The 24,681-nt window shown below is 48.9% G+C and overlaps 1 protein-coding gene across 3 annotated transcripts; it reads right to left on the bottom strand.

Annotated features, from left to right (window-relative positions):
* Positions 1-93: 93 nt before the first annotated feature.
* On the bottom strand, positions 94-20,479 carry Cln8 (CLN8 transmembrane ER and ERGIC protein). 3 transcript variants are annotated; one of them, XM_006508806.4, is made up of 4 exons: positions 12,696-12,981; positions 11,191-11,322; positions 6,584-7,242; positions 3,875-5,283 (listed from the first exon to the last, which is right to left on the bottom strand). In XM_006508806.4, exons 3-4 carry the CDS (start codon positions 7,124-7,126, stop codon positions 4,960-4,962), a joined length of 867 nt encoding a protein of 288 aa, XP_006508869.1. In that variant the 5' UTR covers positions 7,127-7,242; positions 11,191-11,322; positions 12,696-12,981; the 3' UTR covers positions 3,875-4,959. The 3 variants fall into 3 exon arrangements, with proteins under 3 accessions (NP_036130.1, XP_006508869.1, XP_006508870.1); NM_012000.3 differs by lacking the exon at positions 11,191-11,322 and having other exon boundaries at positions 94-5,283; positions 12,696-13,278; XM_006508807.2 differs by lacking the exons at positions 11,191-11,322; positions 12,696-12,981 and adding an exon at positions 19,954-20,479.
* Positions 20,480-24,681: the final 4,202 nt, after the last annotated feature.

Below are 24,681 nucleotides of genomic sequence, written 5' to 3'. Positions count from 1 at the left end.
AAACCAGGAAAGCAGATAACATTTGAAATGTAAATAAAGAAAATATCTAATAAAAAAGTATATGTGTATATATACATATATATGGCACATAAATTTGGGGGTTTTACCAACGTTTATTTACTTTACATGAAGATGGCAGGCCCTAGCCGTCCCTCCTCCCAACCTCACCCTTACAATTCCTTCTATCCATTACCATCCCCCCTTGTCTTTAGAGAAGAGGAAATCCCCCCTTGGGCACCACATTGCCCAGGGTCATCCAGTAGCGGCCGCTGGGGTTCTTTTTTTTTTTTAACTTATTTTTTATTTGTGGTTCTGTGGCTGGAGCCTGAGGACTAGTGTATACAATACAAACATTTACCACTGAGCTCTCTCTCTAACCCTAGGCAATTAAAAATTTGTAACAGAAATAAAAATGTGCATAGTATACTGAAATGGAGGGGGGGTCAAAAAAAGGCACATTGAATTAATATCCTGAAACATTAGGACACAGCAAAAATTTAGACACAGAATTGACTTAAATGTATCAAGTATTAATGACACGTGTGTCTTTTGTTGGTTTTCTGCTAGGTGAGTCTTATGGGGCCTGTTGAACTGAGATCATAGATGGCTCTGGCTTCTTCCTGCAGCTCCAGGCCCTCGGATGGAACTGGGGGCCGAAAACAGCCAGCATTGAAGAGAAGGGAAGCTTAGGCGTGGCCTGAGCCTGGTCCTCAGCCTGAGTTAGACTCAACATCCCAAGGGGCAAATTCCATTTTAGGCTATGCCCTGCCAACATTCACACTGTACCAACAACCCAGAGCCTTTTAGTTTGTAACACACTTCATAGTTTTAACAAAAGAAATGTCTCCTATGTATCAATCTGTGTAACCAACTCACTGGTCTGTCACCGTGAGAGGAAAGACTAGCGCCATAGTTCCTGTACTGGCTACCTGTCTCTCCCCAAAGCCCTTCTGGCTGTGTGAGATGGAGCTGGCTTCCTGGCCTCCTACCCTGGCTTACCTTGTTGAATATGCCCTCAGCAAACACTGTCTAGCTCTGGGTTAGCATGTCTTCTGCCAGGACCCCACTTGGAAGACAGAGGTTACCTTCCATTGGGTGGTTCACCCACTCACTTGCCAGTGGCTGGGCAGCCATCACTGGAAATGGTCAGAGAACTGTAAAAATCACCTCCGGTTCTCCCTCCCATCCCCCAGCCCCATGCTCTCAGAAATAAGACTCAGGCTCAAAATATATTTACAAAATACCTTGGCCAGATAGCTAGGCTCTTCTCTGACTAGAATCATAACTTAAAATTTATTTTAATCTACATTTTGCCATGTGGCTGGTTACCTGTGTTTGGGTACCACACATCAGTCTCCTCATGTCTTACCAGGCGACCTCCTGCCTGGCTCTATCCCAGAATTCTTTCTGCCCCCTGGATGTTCCACCTTCTAGTTTTTGCCTAAGCCGTAGGCCACACATAGGCTTTTTAATTGACAGGTGACGCATCCATACAATACATACAATATTCTCTCTACAGGGAACAAGAGGCATCAGCCCTTTGTGGAACGAATGAGATCTTACTGACACGGGGTGTGGCAACACTCTTTTTTGTACTAGCATTTGAATGTGCCCCACTAAGGTTATGTGGACGCATTACATCCATGGTTGGGGATAGGCAAGGGCCTCCTCCCAGCCACTAGCTTCCACAATCAGAGACAGCCCCAGCCAAAGAAAACACTTAAGTCACCATGTGTCCAGACAGTGATCCTTATAAAGGCCTCCAGGAAACTCACTTGGGCTTCCTGAATCTTTTCAGCCCTTCTGCTCCTTAGATATATGGCATAGCTTTCTCCTGGAGGTAAAGAAACATTCCACGTAGGAAGTACTGGGCCTCTTCCTGACTGAAGCTGCCAGCACCTGACTTTGGACCTCCACCCTACAAAACTAGAAATGGCTAGTCTCTGCTCTTTCTCTAGGACCCAGGCTCAGGTGTCGCCCCTACGGCACACAGGAATGAGGCAATGCTTAGTTCCCATCAGGAGGGTCACCACAGGCTGTGTGAACAGAGACTTAAGGGCTCAGGTAGGGGTATGGCCTCTTGCTAGCAATGTTGCCGTGGAAGCCACAGGGCCTACTGAGGAGCTGTCTGTGGAAGGAGAGCCTTGTGACCCATAGGCTTCACAGAAGACAACAGCACACAGCCAGTCACTAGCTCTGCTGCACCAAGTCCAGTGCTACTTTGAGGAGCCTATGGTATGCTGCTGAGAGAAGTTGGAACCTCGTTGCTAAATTGAAGGGGCAAGGGCAAGCCATCGGGAAAAGGGCAAGCCATCGGGAAGAGATGGGGAAGACGCTGGGCTGCTGCCCCTGACCATCACATCCTCTACTGTTGAAAACATGGGAACATGTAAAACATCTACGTGGCGAGAAAGGGAGAACGTTTTTGATTTTCCATACCGGTCAAGTAGGAGAGCGTCTCTTCTCCAGTGGCTGAAGACAGAAGCCAGGAAGGCTTCCTACATGCTAAGTAAGTTCTCTACTACCAAGCGATACCCCATTCTAATTCCTAACAGCTGATGTAGGAGTCTAGTGGGGCACACGTGCAGTGGAATCTTGGCCAGTGTGGGCCACAGAGCAGGCCAGCCTAGGCTCACATTAGTGAGCTGCGGCTCCTCGTGTCCTCTGGACCATGCCCCTCTCCGAGATCTGTCTGGCAGGACACTGGAGACCACAAAGGTACTATAGCTGGGAAGGGTGGCCCCTCTCTAGGCCAGTGTTCTCAACCTGTGGGTCATGACCTCTTTGGTGGTCGATCGACCCTTTCACAAGAGGTTGGGACACGCAGATATTTAATTATGATAATAGCAAAATTACGGTTATGAAGTAGCAACGAAAATAACTTCATGGTTGGGGATCACCACAGCATGAGCAACTGTATTAAAAAAATCATGGCGAGAGAGCCACTACTCTAGGCAGGGACTAGTGCTTGCTCCATTGCAGAGCCTTCTCATGAATACTTGTCTCCAAGGTTCCGGGGAGAAGTCCTGGTCAGAAAGGAGATGTGTGTGGAGTGACCAAAGGTCACCTGAGCTATGGAATGGCACTCAGCTGACACACGTGAAGACGGAGGATGTAACCTGAGGTCACACTCCTTGTAGAGGCCAGCGAAAGTCAGATGATCTCCCTGTCCCAGCCGCTTCTGTGTGTTAGCTTGACACAAGCTGTTGTTACCACAGAGAAAGGAGCCTCCCTTGAGGAAACGCCTCCATGAGATCCAGCTGTGGGGCATTTTCTCAATCAGTGATCAAGGGGGGAGGGCCCATTGTGGGTGGTGCCAACCTTGGGCTGGTAGTCTTGGCTTCTTTAAGAGAGCAGGCTGAGAAAGCCAGGGCAAGCCAGTAAGTCACATCAACCCATGGCCTCTGCATCAGCTCCTGCTTCCTGACCTGCTTGAGTTCTAGTCCTGACTTCCTTTAGTGATGAACAGCCATGTGGAAAAGTGTAAGCTGAATAAACCCTTTCCTCCCCAACTTGCTTCTTGGTCATGATGTTTTGGGCAGGAATAGAAATGCCCGACTAAGACACTCTCTAACCCCATCCTGGTCCCATTGAAGACTTGCCAACATGTTCAGGACGCAGAGTGTTCTCAGGCACTCAGGTGAGCTTCGGGTCACGTTATCAGACAGGAAGTATGTTTGGGTTTTGGAAAGAGCTGTCACTATATTAAGCCTCTGCCCAGCTTAAAAAAAAACAAAAAAAAAACAAAAATGCCAGGCTGGTGCCTCAACAAAGCAGACACAGGAGCTACAGGGTTTTCAGTTCAGTTGATTATCTTAGGAACACAAAGTAAGGGCTTTCTTAGATTGAAATAAATAGGCATCATACCTCCTCATAAAGTTAATGGGCTACTTTATAATAAAATAGGCATCATACATCCTCATAAAGTTAAAGGGCTGCTGAGGCAAGCCTAAGTCACACATGATTTTCAAGAGCAACCACCATTTCTCAGGTAGTTTTGACAAAACAAATCAACAAAAACCCAAACAAACAAACAAACAAACAAACAAAAACCCCCTTGTTCTTTAACTGTTCTCTGGGAAAGTTTTTGTGTCTGCCGATAGCATTGCTAGCCGGTGTCTGGAGGTCTAACCTGCAAACAGCGCGGCGAGAACATGTTCCCATGGTCATGTCAGGCAAGGTGCTTGCTCGGGGCCCTAGCGACTCAGGATGAGCGACACGAGGATGAGTACAGGACCCCCTCCAGACACCTTATTCTGTCAAATAAGAAATATATCACTAAAAATTCTCATTATTTTGTTTTTCAAAAAGGTTATTAGGTTCCTTGGGGTTTTTTGTTGTTTGCTTGTTTGTTTTTGAAGTACAAGATTTCACACCACCACCACCACTCCAGGAGGGGTGGGCAGACTCTAGTAAGCCAAGGAGAACCCCTTACCATAACTCTGTCCTTCTGCCTCTTGCCACTAGAGGGCAGTGCACTGCCACGGGCTTAAAATTCCCCAGGCTAGTAAATAAATATGATCAGCAAATCACATTTTCTTAGGGTCAATTTGTTGCAATGAAAAAGAACACGACTTCCAAATAAGGCACACCCACACCCACACGAGGTCCTTCCCGATGAATCGTCGCAGGGCTCCAGACTGGCTTCCTCAGCAGCCTGCACACCTGGCTGCCATTGCTCCTTCCCTAGCACTGCCTTGGCAGATGTGCTGTGGTTGGGGCCACGCCAGAAGACTCAGAGGAAAGTCATGATGGCAAAGACCTCTTCCAGGCACGTCGAGGCCCCAGCAATACTTCATGGGTACTTTAGAATTCATAGTAAGGAACAAGTTAGTATTCACCTAGATATAAACTTATCTATGTCCCCATCCATACGTAAAGAGTCACTGTGGAGCTTTGTCCAACCCTGGACACTCCCCAGTCGGCATCATGGTCCACCCAGTCCCTGGGTGGGCGCCGCTACAACCTCTTTTTCCGAGGCACCTGGCCATTGGTCCTTTCTTGCCTGCTGCCCTTGGCTTCCTCCTGTGCAAAGTTCCAATCCACGGGATGGAGGAGCTGCTGGGTCTTCTTGTGTGTCCAGTAAGGGTTAATGACGGCCGTGAGCAGGGCCAGCCCGAAAAGGAACAGTGCCCAGTGGGGCAGGTGCAGGCTGCTGGTGAGGGCGTCCCAGTGACAGAAGCACACCCACCACATGTGGTAGGTGAGGATCATTCGACAGTGAAACATGTGGATCATTAGCCACTGGTTGGCCTTCCAGAACAGGGAGTCTGACCACCCAGCCTGTGGACAAAGCAAACCCGAGTGTCAGTATGGGAAAGGGGAAAAGACATCTGTGCCCTTCACGCGCCGCAGACGCAGAACAAAGCACTAGGCTTCTCGCCAGTACTGGCTCTCCTGGGCTCAATTCTGAAGGAAGGATAAAGCCAGAGCCAGCACCTTACCTGGCTGGCCTTCCTACTTTAAAGGCAAAACTCCAATCTTTTCTATCTTGAATTAGCACATATCAGAAAGCCAACAGGTCCTGCTTATCTAGTAGTAGCTTGAGCACACACACCCTGGAGCAATTTGGATGGGCTGCGTGACCTGGTTCTTGTTAGCGCTTTCAGAGGGCCTTGGATGCAGGTTAAATCGGACTTGGTGTAACACCATGCCACGAGCACAGAATTGAGTTTCGGCAGCTGTCGCTGATGCTCCGCCATGGACATAAAGCCATGCCTGGCTACCCCACCCAGACCAGGTGCTTCCCGATGCCAGCCTTCCAGCCTCCTCTGACAGCCAACCCCAGCACAGAATGGGAAGCCACTCCCTCCCAGGCTGAGACTCTGCCCTGTGTAAGCAGAATTTGCGAACTCAGCGGCTGGGGAGGGGACCACCGGAGCCAGCTTCCTAGGAGGTCAGAAAGCTATGGTGTGACTATTTTGGGGGAGGCAGGGCCACTGGGTCTGAGACAAGGCTCATACTTCTTGGTGGACCAGGCACCAACTTTTGAATATAGTAAATAAAGAAAAGAAAGTCGCTCTCACACTACTGTAAAGATACCTGATATAGTCTAACAATCCCCCCACCCCAAGTCAATGACTTAAGGGGTAGCCTTTTGAGTATACAGAATATCCCAAATAGAGCTCTTCAGAATGTTGTAAGTATTGAAGTAAAATAATAATAATAATAATAATGCTTTCTATGACATATAACATGTCATTTAGTCCTAAGAGCCACTAATCTTTCTTTTAATTCTAAGACTTAAATTTAAGAAGAGTGTTGGGTGGTGGAGGTGTGCGCCTTTGATCCCAGCACTTGGAAGGCAAAGGCAGGCGGATCTCTGTGGGTTTGAGGCCAGCCTTGTCTATAGAGCTAGTTCTGGAGTAGCCAACCAAGGATATACAAAGATGTCTTGAAGAACCAAAAACCAACCAACCAACCAAATAAATAAGAAGCTGAATTCAGCTAGGTGATGTCTTACTGCACAGGTCCTAAGGCAGGTCCCAGTGACATCCCAGCCAATGTAGCACTGTGTAAGGCACCCTGCTCTGCAGGCAGCCATAGGGCACCCCCTTCCCCAACCCCTCAGGACCGCACTCACCTTCAGGAGCATCCAGGAAATGCAGGTGAAGGGCGTGCTCATCTCTAGGAGCAACGTGGTCATGGCTAGATAGTGGCCAGCTCTGAGATTGATCGCTGAACCCAGGAACCCAAGAAAGGCAAAGAGGTGGTGGACAACCAGAAACAAGTCAAAGGTGCGGAAGAACAGGTTGGACAGGTGAACGGCCACATTCTCAAAGAAGAAGAAGCCAGTGGCCGTGGTGATGTGAAACCAACACCAGTTCTGCTGCCCGAGAGCTTTGTCGGCATAGAGCACGGGGTCTCCCAGCAGGGCCCACAGGCCTGCAGTTGTGCTCTGGACGCCGAAGACAGCACGCGTCGCCGCCAGGTTCCAGAAGACCTTCTCTTTGGCCGCCAGGGAGCGGTAGGTGGCATTCAGGGACGATGAGAGCTGATGGCAGACTACAAAGACGCCCAGGTAGAAGACAAAGCCAGCAACCGCTAGAGTCGACCGAATCTTCCACGAAGCGTAGTCCAGGTCAAAAATGCTCTCCGCCAAGCCGTGGCTGCTCACAGGAGTCATGATCTGAATCTGGATGCCAGGAGAGCCCCCGGGGCCAACAGCGGGCGGCTGGGCTTGACACCGCTCTTCAGTTTCAGCAAAGTTGTCGCTAGGACCTTCGGGTACCCATCCTCAATCTGAAGAAGAAAGAACGTTCACCCTGGGCCGACTCGGAAGACGCGTGACAGCGAGATCCACCACTGCCTTCCTCCCACGCACAGTCTACCCACTCCCACTTCCACCACAGGACAAAGGTGTGGGGCGCGTTTCTTAAATGTACTACCTCACTCTTATGCTTACAAAGACTCATAAAGCCTGCAAGGTACCCAACAGAGGGCACAAGCTGAATCCGAGACGCTCAGGCACGAAGGAAGGCAGGCAATACCCGGATATGGGGACAATGCTTTTCTGGTAGAACTCCAGTCTCGGCTCTAGTCTTCGCAGCAGCCTAGTTATAAACTACACAATCCAGAGGCTGAACGACTTTAGTTCCTCCGTAAGTCTCTAACAGAGTTTCCAGAATAAGTCTGTGGGACCTATTGGTGCTTCGGTGTGCTCACTCATTTCCCTGGGCCCCAACCTCAAACTCTCCCCACCTTGCTCCATGCACCAGCCCTTCAGTTCTGAGTTCAAATCTCTCTGCAGATGGCCTCCTGCCCCTGACCAACTAGTTTAAATCCATTTGCTTGAGATGCCCTCAAGTCCCCGGAGAAACACCAGGCACTGGGCCAAATGCTCTCATGGTGGGCATCATACAAACTCACATGCCCTCTGGGACCAAACCTAAGTCGCCTTCTAGTACTGAGGCAGAGACCTAACCTGTCCATCTTTATAACTCCACTACCTGCTATGATGGCTGGCACATAGTAGGCCCTCATGAAATACTTGTTGGATGCACGCACAGATTCTAAACTGCGCATAAATGGCAAACGGTACCTCAACTGAACCAGCTGTGTTTGTGAACCCGTATAATCGAGAGTCTCAAGGCTGAAGGAAATTTTGAGACCTAATGGGCTTTTCACTTCTAGAATCAGTGTCAGCCACAGAAAGACAGTCCCATAGCAAGTGGAACCAACCCTGACCCTGCTTCCTCAGGGGCAGGGGCAGGGTGCTTCTCCACAGCCGCTTTGTGGGACAGACGCAGAACTTCGCAGCCACCGATGGAACCATGAGGCGGCAGAGTAAGTACCAGAAACGCTGTATTAACTTCTATCGACACGAATCCATCCACTCTGGGGCCACAGAAAAGACCAGAACGTGTGGCTTGTGCTAAGCTTGAGTGCTAGGGCCCATGCCAAGGGACAAAGAACCAGTAGCCATTATTACACTCCAAGTTGGCAGAAGACCTATAACCAAGGGAGTGCTGGGAGTTCTGGGCCTAATCCAGGCCATAGCTGTGTGGGCACAACTCTAATATCCATGTATATCCCCTGCAATCCTGGGAGCCCTGTGTCACTGTCCCCATTATGTCCCCAGGCACATGGAAATAAATGCTCTCTGGGGATGCCGACCTAGAGGCTGCTCTGGGCACAGCCTACACCTGTAGCTCACACCCCTGCTGGCACCAACACTAGTTTATTTCACATTTCCAACGACTCCAAAGTTACTTTTACGCAGAATTTAACATGTTACCACCGGGTAGGGGTACCTGGCCTTGGCATGGCTCTGCATTCATTTTTATCTTTTCTGAGAATGAAGTTTTAAACATGTAACACACACACACACACACACCCAGCTGAGTACTTTATACTTTGTAATCCAGGCATATTAATGTCTAGTCTAGGCCTAGGAGGGAAGACAGATCTTCCTTTTTTCTAGATCTGGAGGGAAAAAGGCCCCCATCTTGCAGTTGTTCACAAGTCATGAGACTGGGAGCAAGTTCCCATTTTGCAGTGATTGTGTCACTGTACCAGTGGCTAAGATGTCTGCTCCTGTGTAGCCTGGGCCTTGATCTGAGCGGACCCCCTACACACACACACACACACACACACACACACACTCTAGAATTCTCTACTAGCTCCACTTCTTAAATCAAGAGACTCCAGTACCATCTCAACTAAGTTCTGGTTTAGTCAGAGTAGAAGGAACCCCAGAGCTGATCAGGGTCAGTGGATCAAAGATGACCCAGCTGAGTGGGTTCTCACTGCTTCACTGAGCAGTGGCTGACCCCGGAAAAACAGGATAACAGAGTTCGAAGCGCCCACTGCGTCAGGCACACCAGGCAGTCTGTTTTGTCTTCACCAGAGAGACCAAATCTTCAAAGTACCGTTTAGAGCGAGGACATCGAAATGAAGCACTACACATCCATCAGTCACTATTCTGGCTGGGTTTGTGTGTCAACTTGACACAAGCTGGAGCTTGTATCACAGAGAAAGGAGCCTCCCGTGAGGAAATGCCTCCATGAGGTCCAGCTGTAAGGCATTTTCTCAATTAGTGACCAAGGATGGGAGGGCCCATTGTGGGTGGTGCCAGCCCTGGGCTGGTAGTCCTGGGTTCTATAAGAAAGCAGGCTGAGCAAGCCAGGGGAAGCAAGCCAGTAAGTCACATCCCTCCATGGCTCCTGCTTCCTGACCTGCTTGAGGTCGTCCTGACTTCCTTTGGTGATGAACAGCAATGTGGAAAGTGTAAGCTGAATAAACCCTTTCCTCCCCAACTTGCTTCTTGGTCATGACGTTTTGGGCGGAAATAGAAACCCTGGCTAGGACAGTCACTGACACAGACACAGCTGAACAGACCTCCTGCTATCCCAGAACAGGTGTCAAATAGCTACAGAAGCGATGGGTCGCACACCAGAACACACATCTCACTCCAACCTCCCTCATCACTTCCCCATGTTGGTTCTGTGCTCGGATGACCTGCTGTGTGTTTCTACAGGGCCACATTTGCAAAGCTCTGGGCAGCCTTCGAAACTAACACCACCAATCGGCATCCTCATCTGAGGAGTTGACAGCAAAGTCCACTTCCTCAGCCGTGAGAGTAACAGGCCATGTTCTGGCTGCCAGCAGCCTGTCTGGTGTTGGCATCTAGCTGGCCGTCCCTTCCTAGAGTCCCGCAGAGCCCTGCTGGTCCCTCTGCAGTCCCAGATGTGCCCAGGAGGCAGAGGTGTTGGCATCTAGCTGGCCGTCCCTTCCTAGAGTCCCACAGAGCCCTGCTGGTCCCTCTGCAGTCCCAGCTGTGCCCAGGAGGCGGGGGATGACTGCATGACCAGCTCAGTTCTCCTTTTGTATTTATTTCTGCTCCTCAATCTGACCACATCCCTCTCACATAAGAAAGGCAAAAAAGGGGACACTGAGGTTTCCTTCTGCATGCCTGATTCACACCACGCCCGACGTGAGGACTTCTCCCTGCTGCTTACTGTGTGAAGCATACTGCATAGTGGCCTGACACTGCTCCCTCATAGCACCTCAGAGCCAACAATGGCCACTAGGCTCTCCCAGCATCCTCAGTCCCCACCTGTTATAGGGTCCTCTGGGCTGACACACCCTATCCCCTAGTCTAAATTCCTCTAGCTCAGGGGCTGGGCTGCCCTTCCCTCTATAATCCAGCTATCTTGGCCACACTGATCCTTTTGGGCCTCTCGCTTTCCCCTCTTCCCACTCACTCTCCTCACATGGCCTGACTCAGGGTTGTGTTCTCCCATGGTCCAAAAGGCTGTGGGTTCACTGCACTCACTGGTTTTGTGTCTAAATGTAGAAAGCATGTTAATAAGAAATAAGAACAGGACTGAGTCGGATCTTGCTAGCTCACATCAGCCGTGTGTGGTTGATAAGAGTTAGATGAGCAGTCAGCTCTCCCGCTCAGGTCAGCTCTGCATGTAGCAGATATGAATGAAGTACTATGTGATGACGTAATGCTAGAGAGTGGCCACCCCTTGGAGCTAAGAAAAGCAGAGGCTCACAACAGCCAGGCAGAAACCTTGATGCTCCAACAGTGAAGATCATTGTGCTGTCTGGCTCTCCGACCAGAGGACATCTGACTGATTGCTGACCAGGCTGAATCAAGTTAAGGGGATCCAGAGGAAGAAGTTGCTCCCCCGAGCGAGGGACAGATTGGGAGCCTTGCCTGTGAGTCTCTCTGCCACTTACTTCTGAATCGGGTACCCCATGCGTGAGTTGTGGACTGAGGCTTGTCATTGGAGTGCTGAGCCTTGCCTATGAGCCTCTCTCTGCCATCTGCTTCTGAGTCACCATGCCAGTGTTGTGAACTGATGCTTGTCACTGTAGTGAATAAACCTTGAGGTCAAATGGTTATCTGGACTCTTTCCTTCCCAGCCTTAAGCTGGGCGTGACTAGCATGCTGACTCTCACATCTTAGCTCGGCACTCTCTGGTTACTCAAGGCAGGTACCCTCCCACACTGGCTGATACCCTTCCTTGACATATCATAGAGCAATAGATGGACTGTAGGCACGAGGATTCTCCTAACACTTTCAGAAATCACACACAGGCAGCTGGCCAAAGTATTTTCCCAGTGCCAAAAGACATGTATGCTTAACAAAGCTGAAAAGAAAACGTATAAGCCTGGAAATAGAGAACTGAAACCCGTTCTCCTCCGAGAGAGCCCTAAGCAATACCACGGGTTTGGGGGCACATGCTGAGTCAGTCTTTCTCTAGATAAAACGTTTCCTTTTTATTAACAGAAAGGAATAAACACACGGCAGCTGTTTACTCTGCCTTTGCCTTTTGCAGCACATCGGGCATGCCCCTCACTAATCCTGTCCCACGTGGTTCTCAGTGGCCTAAGAGAAACACTACTGGGACTTATTTACCTATCCACTAACTATCCTAGCCGGATTCTCCAGATTCTCACTATCCGAAGAGATTCGGTCCTGAATAGCACAGGGAGAGCTTTCAAGGTCTAGGAGCTTTGTTTCCATAACAACTAGCACCTAGAGGCTAGGGCGGGTCTACCAGAGCTTGGGTGGGTGTAGTGGAATCTCATATTTTCAGAATATCTGAGGTTTCCTTAATCATAGCCTTTCCCACTCTTCCTAGAGAAAAGTTTAAATAAAAAAATACAAAACACGGGAACAAGTCCAGTGTATAGCTACAGATTTCATACATAAACACGGTCAGAAAACAAATATCGATACCGACATGAATTCAAACAGTACTTAGGAGCAGCCACCTACTCTGTCATTCCGACGACTCTGAAAGCCTTCTAAAAGGGCTTAGGCACCCTTTTCTAAGGCAGCAGCACCCTAGCCCCAGGACCTCCCACGGTGTGCTGAGAGCTAGGGGTCCTTCCTATTCCCGCTCCCCTTCACTAAGTGCTGACACCACCCAGTCCTACCTCGCGGAGATCTGACCAACATCGCCTTTCACCCTCTGGTCCCATGATGATCCACACTCAAGTTCCTCATCCCCTAGCACTGTACAGACCTAGCCCAGCGACCGTGGTCCATCACTTTGCTGCCCCAAGTTCTCTTGCGACCCAGGTCGACCTATCCAGTCGGACCCAGTCTGAATCGTCCACCCGCGCCCACGGTGGCCCAGGACCTATACACCAAATGGAATGCTTCCTCCTCGGGTGGCCAAGCAAAGACTGCGCTGCTGCAGGCAGGTGTATACAGGGTGCCCTTCACGTCTCACCTGCATTCAGGTGAGCAGAAGGGGGGCGCCGCCTCTTGGTCCATCAGCTGCTTAGACTCGCTGTCCCAGGAGCTCCTGAGCCGTAGACACACCTCGTGACCGGAGCCAGATAGAATACCGGTCGCTGAGTGGCACTGGAGACTAGGGCCCCACGCCCATCTGTGTCCCCGCCTCAGCTGGGCACCCCGCTTTCAGGCCATCCCGCCCCTAGCACCGGAGAAATCACCCACGACAGTGTCGCGCGCTGAGCAAACACTATCCACTGCGCACGCGCACTGCTGAAGCCCTAAGCCTCGCCTCCCTAGGACGCTACCAAGGTAGACTCGGGGGGCACGAGTTGGGGTAGGATCATCCCATCCAGCGCCATGGGGGTGCCTGGAGCAGGCTACACAGTTCGCAGCGCGCTATGCTAGATTTGACTATCGTAGCTCAAGTTGGTGCTGGGACCTTAAGAGTGGTACGGAGGGATCAGTGGAGGAATTCCTCAACCCCCACCCCAACTGACCTTCCACGATCCTCTGTGTGGACCGTCCCCCAAGACCCTCCTACGTACACCCCTTCACTCCCTGTCCCTTCCCTCTTTCCTAAGTCCCTAAGGCCTCTGACGTCAGAGCGCAGAGGTGAAACGCAAGCGCACGCGTCTCCTGGTTGGTGCTGCCAGAGCTCCAGGCGACTGCATGGAGTCGAAAAACTTGCTCAGGCCGACAAAATGGACCGCACTGTGTCCCTTGCTACAGCAGCATTGTCTTCCAGGCGGTGGTAACCAGCTCCTGTCTGCACAAGTACAGTTCGGGCTTACGGTCCCTTAGGAAAAGGTGGCTGTGAGGCGTGTGCAGAGCTACCCTGTGCTCCTGCTAAGAGCCGAAGCTAATTCAGAGCCAGCATTATGAGAAGAGCAAAGACCTCCCGACCCATTCCATGTACCTACTAACCAAGCGGGGCTGGTAGGGTAGCGGTGAGAGGTGCGGAATCAGTCCCCTCTCTCTGAGCAGATAATCAGCACTTAGTACCCTCATCTACCTAGCATAGCAGGAAAACCAACCTGGCTCGGGATTCACGTCTGGCCTCAGCACTCCTTGTGCAATGTCTGCTAGTCAGGTGCTTGCAATTGCCTGGCCCTTATCTAGACAGGGCAATTGCCCACCCTACCCTGGATTGCAGACAGGTGGCCACATAACAGAGTCCTCCCTAGAGCCCTTTATCATACCATATCTTGATAATTAACAAGATAGCTGGTTTAAAAGACTAGAAGGAATAGCGTCCTGTACATACCCACCCTCCTGGTTCTGATATTGTCTCTGAACACCCAGGAATTGCAACATAGTTAACCAGGCCACCTGCAGAAATACCTTTGAGAAACATCACACAAGATGGATAGAATGGCTAATGAGCTGTGACTTCAGCCCTGTGCCCCTGTGACTTGTGATAAGGGTCCCTTTACAGCAAAGATTTTACACCGACGTTCAAGTTCTGTTATTTTCCTGAGGTTTCATCAATATTTGGTGCACCCCAGAGTCCATGGTTGGCACCTTAGTTTTTCCACTTGGCTGGTATGAGCAATAACATAGTTTCAAGACCACCCTAAGCTGCTTGAAACCCTGTGTCAAAATAACAAGAGAGATCTGGGTGTGTAAACAGCGTTTAGTAATACTGACCTTTGGCCAGGTGGAGATAGGAAGGTCAGGGGTTAAAGGTCATCTTCAGGGAAGGAGTTGATTTTAAGGTCAGCCTGGGTTAGACTGTTTACAAACACACCTTTCCTATCTGACCGCAGTTCCTGCATCATCACCTGCAAGTTTGCACCCCAGGCACTGTTTCCATCTGGCCAGCCTGGCTGGATGTCTCCTCTAAGCCCTCCTTAAGCCTCTCTTGTGTCAGGTTCCCACACCACACAGCTCACTCATCCATCCAGATGTTACAGTTGCCTGTCCCAGGCACTATGACCTCGACTGTTAGTCTCAGGCAGTTGCCCTCTGTTACTGTGTCATAGGCCGTTTGGAGAAGGCAAACTGGAATGACTTTAATGGAGGTGGGGGGGGGGGTTAATTTAACCCTCATTTCCTGGTAGCAAAATGTACTCATTGCGATATTTCATTGTTTCTTCAAGAAGACATCTCTTTCTACCATGCGAGTCCTGGGTATTAATGTTCAGTGTGGCATGCCCAGAAATACACACAAATAAAATAATAAACAGATTATTTTTTTCTTACAAGGCATTAGCAGGTAGACAATAAGAATTCTCTTGCCAGGTATTTGAAAGAGAGAAGGAGTGGGGGTGGGGTGGTATATGTGAGAGGAAGGGAGGGGAGAAATGATGTAATTATATTATCTCAAGAAAAAAAAGAAGGCATTTCTCCTATCTAATTCTTGCTTTTGGACTCAAATGTGGTGGAGTTCTCAAAGGGGTGTGTCTCTGGGTGAGATAGGGAGAGAGATTCCTAAACTTCAGTGCACGGAGTCATTTCCCAGAGATCAGTAGTATTCATGGGACCAGGAGGCACAGGCTCTTATATCTATCTAACTCATATGGTATGTTAACAGCAAGCTCCTCTTCTTCTCTTCTGTCCACTATGTGTGCAGTGTGCCCGGCCTTTGTCTTGTGGTGCAGGGTAATGCACACTGTCTCTAGGGAGAGACTGGCTATCAACCTGCACCTTACAGAGAAAATGCCCTTAAAAATGGATGGGTGAAGCAGGGCCTGGTGGCACATGTGTTTAATCCCAGCACTTGGGAGGCAGAGGCAGGCAGATCTCTGTGAGTTTGAGGCCAGCCTGATTTACAAAGAGAGTTCTAGGACAGCCAGGGCTGTTACACAGAGAAACAAAACAGAAGAAAAAGGTGTATGAGGCAGAAACAGAAAGGCAGGGGAGATCACAGAAAAAATTCAATGTAAAGATTGCTTTCAATATTCCTAGCAACACTCCTTTTTTAATAGAGATATTGCAAATAAGAATGATAAAATTGCAACGAGACACACTTGGGGGCCTAAGCGGGTTCAGCTTCGCCCTTCTCCCAGCCATAGACCTAGAGCGTTCTGAGCATTTCAGACAGGATTAGGAACTTTGTTCACGGTCACATGTCTTAACTCTCTGTGTCCTGTACAGACAAGGTTTCTTCCCTTCCTTGTGACCTGTGTTCTTACATGGTGGGGTTGTAATCCTGTTCACTGTTCCCCAAACCCCACAGTGCCAGTTCGTTTACTAGAAGGAAAGTAAGTTCTTAGCCTTGGCTATGTGCTGTGCTTTTTGTAAGTGCTTGACTCCTAACACCAGAGCTACTTCTCAGTAAGATGCAACTCTGCTTTCTGCTGCCTTGCTCCAAAAGGGTTTTCTTTCTGTAGACATACAACACCCCCCTCTCCCTTTTGATGAGACCAGTGTTAAGCCCTTTTCCTTAATCCCCCTTGGTTCCAGTTCAAATGTTTGTCCGAGAATCTGAACTCAGTCCGTTGTTCTTTCTGGATTTGCCTGCATGTATGCCTCTACACAACATGAATGCAATGCCTGAGGGGGCCGGAAGAAAGTGCTGGAACTGGAGTTACAGTCAGTCACGAGCTACCATGTGGGTGCCGAGAATGCGACCCAGGCCATCTGGAGTAGCAGTCAATATTCCTAATCACCGAGGCCCTATTATCTATGGAATGGCTGGGACAAGCCTCCTGGCATCTGGTATCAGATGGACCCATAGCAATGTGTCGAAGGAGCAGCAGCCAACTCCTCTCTGCCCTTGGGTGTTCCTAGTGGCATATCCCAACCTAATTCCCAGCAAGATCTTCTTCTTCTTCTTCTTCTTCTTCTTCTTCTTCTTCTTCTTCTTCTTCTTCTTCTTCTTCTTCTTCTTCTTCTTCTTCTTCTTCTTTTTTTTTTTTTGGTTTTTCGAGACAGGGTTTCTCTGTGTTGCCCTGGCTGTCCTGGAACTCACCTTGTAGACCAGGCTGGCCTTGAACTCAGAGATCCACCTGCCTCTGCCTCCCAAGTGCTGGGATTAAAGGCGTGTGCCACCACGCCCGGCTTCCAGCAAGATCTTCTTATGCTCCCTAAATCCTGACCTCAGGCCAGTTTTAGCAAGAATCTTATCAAGTTGGTAAAACAAAAAACAAACAGACAAACAAACAAAAAACCCACTCTTGCTTGTGGATGAAATTTTTTCAAAAGGGCAGCTTTATTATCATTTGGCTTGTCCCCAAGGAAAAGCCTCTATTTTTTTTTTAACATTTATTTTATGTATGTCAGTACACTGTCGCTGTCTTCAGACACACTAGAAGAGGGCATCAGATCTCATTACAGATGGTTGTGAGCCACCATGTGGTTGCTGGGAATTGAACTCAGGACTTCTGGAAGAACAGACGGTGCTCTTAACCACTGAGCCATCTCTCTGGCCCTGAGAAGCCTCTTATAACAAGATCAATGTCCTCACCTGGGTGCAATTTCCCACTGCCCCCCTTACCACACACACCCTGTTCCCACTGCCCTCAAATTCAACTTGAGTCCATTCTTGTCCTTGCTATAGAACCCCACTACAGGGTATAACTCCTCCCACAACAGGCCTCTGGAGAAAGCCTGATTAATTGCTTCTTCTTCTTTTTTCTTTTACTATTGCAAAATTAAAGTTCCTTTAAAAAAAAAAAAAGAAGAAGAAGGCCATAGGGAAGCTTTCCTGCTGATATGAACATACACCGTGTTCTAAAACCATATCTTTACTTAAATGTGTATCTTCTGGAAACCTGATGAGTTCTGAGCCTTGAAGGGAGGGAGTGTCTGCCGCCAGGAATGGACCTTTGGGCAGGGAATTACCTACTGGTAAAGTGACCTTGTACCAGAGCCTTTCCGAGCCAAACCTGTGATTAGAGTGTTGTTGGTATCTACATTGGGCGCAGATATCATGACCCCCAAATGCTTTGCCCTCTGTATGTGGGCTACATGGTACGGGCAGGGCTCATTGGGAAGTAGGAAATTAATGGTTATAATCATCTTAAATCTTGGTGGGTCAAAGATATGGCCCTAGCAGTCAGCTACAAGTACCCTGACAGTGACATGGCACCCATACAGCGCTCATCTGGGTGACTTAGTCTTGTGGGACCATGTGTCCATATCTAGGCGCTTTTCTTGGGAGGTAGGGTGGTGAGGAGGTTCTGGTCCCTGGAGGTGGGAAGGTACCAGAGGTCCTATAGTGCCAAGTCACCCCACAACAGAAAATATCAGCATGGAATGTCACCAGTGGGAGGATTTAAAAAAAAAAACACACACACCCAGGAAGAAGAAGAAACACCCCTGGCTTAACACTACAATGGCACAACAACAATTAGTAGGCAGTGTTGTTCTAGTAGGAATCATGGGGCAGGGTGGGTGTATTGTTTCCAAAGGGAAGCATTAGTGGAGGGCACTGTGCTCAAGTAGGAACTATTAGGGGAGAACACCATGCATCAGCGTGACCCATTAGTAAGGGTGTGCTATAATCTAGGAAGAAACAAGGAAGATGGGTGCTCTTCTCCAGCAAGCTTTCCACTGCCCCACAAAGGCCTGTGCTCTACTTCCTGGGAGGATATGCTAATTTTGTGTGTATGTGTATGTGTGTGTTTTACACTCTTACATGTAGTGCGTGTGGAAGCCAGAGGACAACATTGAGAGTGTCATTGGTCTTCAGCTGCCTTCTACCTTGTATTTGAAACTGGTCCTCCTTGTCCTGGAAGTCGGCTACCTAGGCCAGGCTAGCTGGCCAGTTGAGTGGATAATCCTCCTGTCTGCGTCCCATGTCATTATTGCTGAGACTATGGGATGTGCATCACCACACCTGGCTTTTAATACGGATGCTACAGACAGAGTTCACATGTGTGTAAGGCGAGCACTTTACTGACCGAGCCAACTCTTCAAGCAGACCTAGAGCGCGTCAGGCCAAAATTTCCCTTCCTTTCTTATCTTTGATTTTCTTCCTCTCCTTTTGACCAACCTTTTCCTTCTCTTTTCCTTGCCTCCCTTCCCCCCTCCTCCCATGATGCTGGGGATTTATTTAAATCTTCTTGATGCTAGGCAAACACTCTCAGCCACAAAAACGAAACCATGTTATTTTCTTTTTCCAGAGACAGGGTTTCACTATGGTACCCAGGCTGGCTTCAAACTCCTGATCTCCATAAGTCTTTTTAAGTCCTTCTGCCTCTACCTCCAGAGTAGCTGTGACCCCAGGAACACTGTAAACCATATCAGACTTAGCACAACTTTATTTTAAGACCTGCACATAACCCCCTTGATTTATCTTTTATTTTAGAAGCAACTTAACAGACTCAAACTTTCCTCCTCTGCTGGCCAACACAAAATGCACTGTGACAAGAATCAAGTATAAGGCCATAGACATGCAGTAAATGACGATATAATAAGTCTACTGTTTCAAAAGTTAGATACACTGTGATCAAGTAGGCAAGCACAAGAAACAGTAGCAGGGGCTCTGACAATCAGATCGCTAAGAAACAGTAACAACAGGGGCTCTGACAATCAGATCGCTAAGAAACAGTAACAACAGGGGCTCTGACAATCAGATCGCTACAGGTAATGCTGTAACAACGGAGACCAAAATGCTATCTATCGGAGCTAGGAGACATAGCTTCTGCTTAAAGGCAACCTGATTATTTAAAACTCAAATGAACAGTGCTTGGAAACTCAAATGAACAGTGCTTGGGGGCAGGGCTGGCGTGGCTTCTCATTCCATCTGCAGTGTAAACAGAAGAGGGACCTCTTACCATGGGCCTGTTTTCCCCTCCTCCTTCCCCAGTCTTTTAACAGCCCATCCATTTACCTATGGTATTCTAAATTCTAAAAAAAAATGTGGTGTCTGCAACACAAGACAGCCTGCCCACCTGTAAAGGTTGACTTACAAAAAGATAATACGTCTAAATGGAAAGATAGAGACACCAGCTCAGGAGGTGTGGGTCAACTTGGCTTTCAAGGAAAAAGACAGGAGGATTCCAAACAAGAGGAAAGAAGGCTCCAAGAATCAAGGTTGCCCAGAAATGCTTGGCTTTCCCATGTATAGTCTCAATTAGAACACCCAAGAGCTAGCTAACCTCCACAACTCCTCACCTAGACAGGATTTGGGATGGAGAAAAATATGCTTCCTTGTCAAGATTGGACTTGAATCAACTCCCTTCTTTCCACTAAAGTATTTCCAGGTTCTCCACAAGGCAATGAGCAGGGCGAATCCCCAGGTTTCTCCTAACAAGAGCGCATGCTGTTTCTTCTATTCGATAACTGCCCAAACAAAAACTCACCTAAATATTTTCTTTCTGGTTTTTCATCACAGGAACTTGGCTTTGCCTCCAGATTTGTAACTTGGGAATCAAACTGGGAAGAGCTGATGGGCCATCCAATCAAAACCTTAGACGGGCCGGCTGGGAAACTTGATTCCAAACAATCCCCAAAGTGGTGAAGGGCTAAGGCTCCAGATAGCCTCCCAGCCACCAGGAGTCAGAGCACTTCTGTCTTCTCTGAGGGCTGACAGAACCAGGCGGGTGAGGCAATTTTATTAGATGACTTCATAGGCAGGTCTTCTTCGGGAATGAGGCCTAAGTCACCCTGCGTGAACAGGCATCCCAGGATGTCCAATAGGAAGCAGTCCTGTTACCAAGGGATGTAATAATTGTGCCTGCCCTGCCTGTTTGCTGCTTGCTCATGGCAGTAGCCGGCCTGAGCCCAGTTGTCAGACCTGTTGTGTAAGCTGGATAAAGTAGACTACATCAGGTGACGAATTGGGATACAACATCCTGTCAGACCTGTGTGGGCAAGCAGCCTCCCCAAGTGGGTGACCCAGTTGGTGAACACTAAGGCTCCTTTGAAGGAGGAGAGCCACAGTTCAGCAAGAGTACATACACTTGGCTGCTGGACACACAGGAACAGAATTCTTACTAATACATAACTTGGCTTTTTTTTTCCCTCCAGAAACTAACAACATGGATTGTGTTAACAACTACCAAGAAACAGATAGTTACTCATTTGTAGAAAACAGCATGACAACTTGAGTGTGTTCTTCATTGAGGAAGCCACTCTCAGCTTTCGCCTTTATTTGTTTAAAATTTATGTGTGTACTTATCTATATGTTTTTTCTCTCTCTTTCTCTTTCTTTCTCTCTCTCTCTCCTCTCTCTCTTTCTTTTCTTTTCCTTTCTTTCTTTCTTCCTTCCTTCCTTCCTTCCTTCCTTTCTTTCTTTCTTTCTTTCTTTCTTTCTTTCTTTCTTTCTTTCTTTCTTTCTTTCTTTCTTTCTTTCTTTTTGAGACAGGCTTTCTCTGTGTAGATTTAGGTGGCCTGGAATTAGCTCTGTAGACCAGACTGGTCTCAAACTACCAAGATCTACCTGGCTCTGCCTCCCAAGTGCTAGGATTAAAGGTGCGCACCACCACCGCCAGACTTTTGTATACATGTATGTCTGTGCAACAGTTGCATGCCTGGTACCCCCAGAAGTTAGAAATAGGTATAGGATCTCCTGAAACTGGAGAGACAGACAGTCGTGAATTGCCATGTGGGTGCCAGGAATCAAGTCTGGGTCCTCAGGAAAAACAGCAACTGTTCTTAGCCGCTGAGCCATCTCTTCAGCGCCCGATCTACTCTTTTGTGTGTGTGTGTGTGTGTGTGTGTGTGTGTGTGTGTGTGTAAAGGACCCATTTTCCAAAGCCAGGCACGTGGCTAAGGCCTCAGTGGAGGCTTTACGTTCCTGTGATATTCGTACATTTGTTGCGGTTTATACTTGCTGTGTTGTAAGTGACTTCAGACACCCTTGGGGCCTGGCTATACGCCCAGGTTCACAGCTGTGGGAAGATAGCCAAGGGCTTTCCACAGACACAGGACTGACCAGAGTGCACCAGCCCTGCTTATCGGGCTCTACTACACAGAAAATACTCGCTCCTCCTGCATCCTTGCGCACTGGCCCCTGTAGCCCCGCCCACTTTTCCATCCCTGAGCTCTCACTGCAAGGCTAAATGGGTGCTCCTTGTGACCTGCTTGGTATGTATGGTATGGTATGGTATGGTATGGTATGGTATGGTATGGTATGGTATGGTATGTATGGTGTGTCTCCAGGTTCTAGGGATTTGGTGAGAATAGACATTTTTTTTTTTCACAGTAGTGGTGGGTAGACTCTAGACTCCGTGGGGTCAAAAAGACCCCACGGTGGTCTACACAGGAGAGCAAAACCTGTACTCTGATGGCTGGGGATGGGGACTCTGGAATTCTGGACTGAGCTGTGGGAGTCCAGGTTTGCTCTGCCATCCTTGCTTAGTTAGATGTGGAAGAGGGGAACATGCGGTGGCTGCCAGAGTCAGCCGTACGTACTCCATGCGACCAACATTCCACTGTCTCTCGGCCCTGGCTTTCTCTGGGTTTGGCCTATATGCCTGGGTTCTTCTGGGTGGCTATTTTGAGACTCTTTGGGCCCTGTGAGGTTGCAATTTTCCAGGAGCAATTCACCCATACAGCTAAACGGAGGTATCTGCGCAGCAAGTGCATATATCAAGGCAACTGGGGTAGTAAAGGTGTCTGTCTCACCTTCTAGCACGAACCCCCACAGGATGCCTGGTCTTTCCCTGCCGTATGGCTGCTGGATTCTCTGAGAAAGCAGCTTCATGGTGCAAAATACATATGCCTGCCGAGAGGCTGCCTCATCATTCATTCTGAACATGTTTTATTTTGTGTGTTTTGTGTACATGTGTGTCTGAGCAGCGTTTGTATGCAGGATGCCCCCCAGAGGTCAGAAGTAAGTATAGGGTTTCCTGGAACTGGAGTTAAGTATCAGGATTTTCCCTGTCCAATCACATTAGGGTAGTGGGAGGCCTGTGATTGGGCAGAGAAAAGGGAGGCGGAGCTAAGAGTTGCAGCGAGGGGGAGCGTCTGAGAGTAGGAGGAGAACCATGGCTGCAGACGTATCCCCGTGTGGCGTTTTCCAGCCACAAGTAGCAATGATTTCGCAAGGTTAGAAATATTAGGATAAAGCTTTTATCATTATCTATTGGCTCTGAAATTATTGTATTGGCATCTTGTAAATTGTGATATTGATACATAAATCTGATTGGTTAGCTATAAGCTTAAGAGTCTTGATTTTACCGGGTTAATGGGTATTGTAACTGCAAGGATGGCGGATCTATTTGGTTACTGAAGTGTGGGATCGCTGGCTACAGGGGATTATAGTAGAGAGGTAACTAGTGGCTCGCGGGACAATCGAGCCAGATACTGTGGGGGCTAGCTCCAGAGAGTTAGCGGCGGCGGTGGCGGTGACGGCATGGGAGCATGGTCTGACCCCTTGGAGAGTTGGCGGGTTCCATTTTTAATATTTCCCGCAACAGAGTTCCGGTTGTGACCTGTCATGTGGGTGCTGGAAATCAAACCTGGGTCCTATGGAGAAGCAGCAAGTGCTCTTAACCCGTCAGCCATCTCTCCAGCCCCTGTGCTATTCTTTGAAAGGACCCATTTGTCAAAGCCAGGCCCGTGGCTAAGGCCTCAGTGGAGGGAAAGGACATTGTCAGTGGATGCTGGTCCAGACATCTTAGAATTAGACTCCAGGTGCTGATTAGCCAGTAGTGTGATGACTCCAGGCTACAGTCACAATGTGCTCCCCTCAATGTGTTTCAAAGTCATGAAGTCCGTATCCAAAAGGTGAGGTGCTGAGGGGGTATCACTACTATCACTACCACCACCACCATCATCATCACCATCCTTTTGTTTTTTTGTTTTTTTCAAGACTGGGTTTTCTGTGTAGCTTTGTAATCCAGGCTGGCCCTCGAATTCACAGAGACTTGCCTACCTCTGCCCCCTGAGTGCTGAGATTGAAGGCATTCATGCCCAAGCTCAGCTGTACTGAGGGATCTTTGGAAGCTATGAGGTCAGAAATGGACAGTTCCCTGTAGTGATTAGAGTCCTTATGAAGAAAACCCAGAATGGTCTTTGCCTCTTCACTGTGTGAGGGCACAGAGAGAGGACATCTGACCGGGAACCAGAAAATAGCTGTCCGTGGGGACAGAGTCTGCCCTGCTCAGCTCTAGGTGACCCAGCTCCAGAACTGTGAAGCAAATGCATGGTGCATAATCTACCAGCTAATTAATGCCATCTGGTTGACACCTGAGCATTCACAGAGGGCCCCTCCCCGGGCTGGTGCCCATATTCTTCACTCAGGAATGTAACAGGCCTGTGGCTCCAGAAGGGCCTAGAGGGGAGGTGGGGAGATCCTCTCTCGGACCTGACTCTATCCTCTCCCAGCCTCTGGGGAGCTCTGCGGCTCACTGGCTGCACCAGTACTACAGCTTTGGGGGGATGGTCAGCCTCAGGAAGGAGCCCCCCTTTGGTCCCCAGCTGTTTAACCTTACCTCATGCCTTGGTCTGGAAGCCCTTGGAGTTTCGTAACTCATGCTTCCCCAGATTTCTTCTTGAAGGTGGTCTCCCATGCAGCAATGAAAGCTCATTTAGGTGGAATGGCTGGGTCTTCACAGTAAACCCTATGCGGTCCCCCATAGCCAGGCTTTTAGGCTGTTTCTTAGGGTTAAGTAGATGTTACCAGACCATGTGTTTAAAGACCCTATGCTGAGTGACCTCAGAATCCTCACTTGGGTGCTTTGGCACCCCCACACTGGGTTCAGCTAATCTCTGATGGCCTCTCTCCCAGCTCCCCCACCTCCAGGGATGCAGAGAAGTTTCCAGGAAGGAGGCCGCATGATCCACAGCCAAGTGCAGCCTCTCTCCCCGACTTGCCCTAGTATTTGGGTGATTGTGGAAAAGCAGGTCTGCCTGGTGTGGGAAGGGCCAGCTTTTCAGAGGATGTCTGATCTCTGGCTTATTATCCAGCTATAGAAGATGAGGCACTGGAAATGCATGTATCCAGCTGTAAGTCTTGACACAGTTTTCATTCTCCCTGTCTGGTTTTGTGTGTCAACTTGACACAGTTGGAATTATCACAGAGAAAGGAGACTCCCTTGAGGAAATGCCTCCATGAGATCCAGCTGTGGGGCATTTTCTCAATT

This window comes from Mus musculus, chromosome 8, assembly GCF_000001635.26.
Source record: "Mus musculus strain C57BL/6J chromosome 8, GRCm38.p6 C57BL/6J".
Lineage (NCBI taxonomy): Eukaryota > Metazoa > Chordata > Mammalia > Rodentia > Muridae > Mus > Mus musculus.
Note: the sequence above shows the minus strand (reverse complement) of the source record. Positions and strands in the feature narration are given on the sequence as shown.

Excerpts from the sequence above, each read along its gene's own strand:
- Cln8 (XM_006508807.2), bottom strand. The coding sequence starts at position 7,126 with ATGACTCCTGTGAGCAGCCACGGCTTGGCGGAGAGCATTTTTGACCTG. Across the intron at positions 5,284-6,583 it reads TTTCCTGGATGCTCCTGAAG|GCTGGGTGGTCAGACTCCCT; the intron begins GTGAGTGCGGTC and ends CTTTGTCCACAG.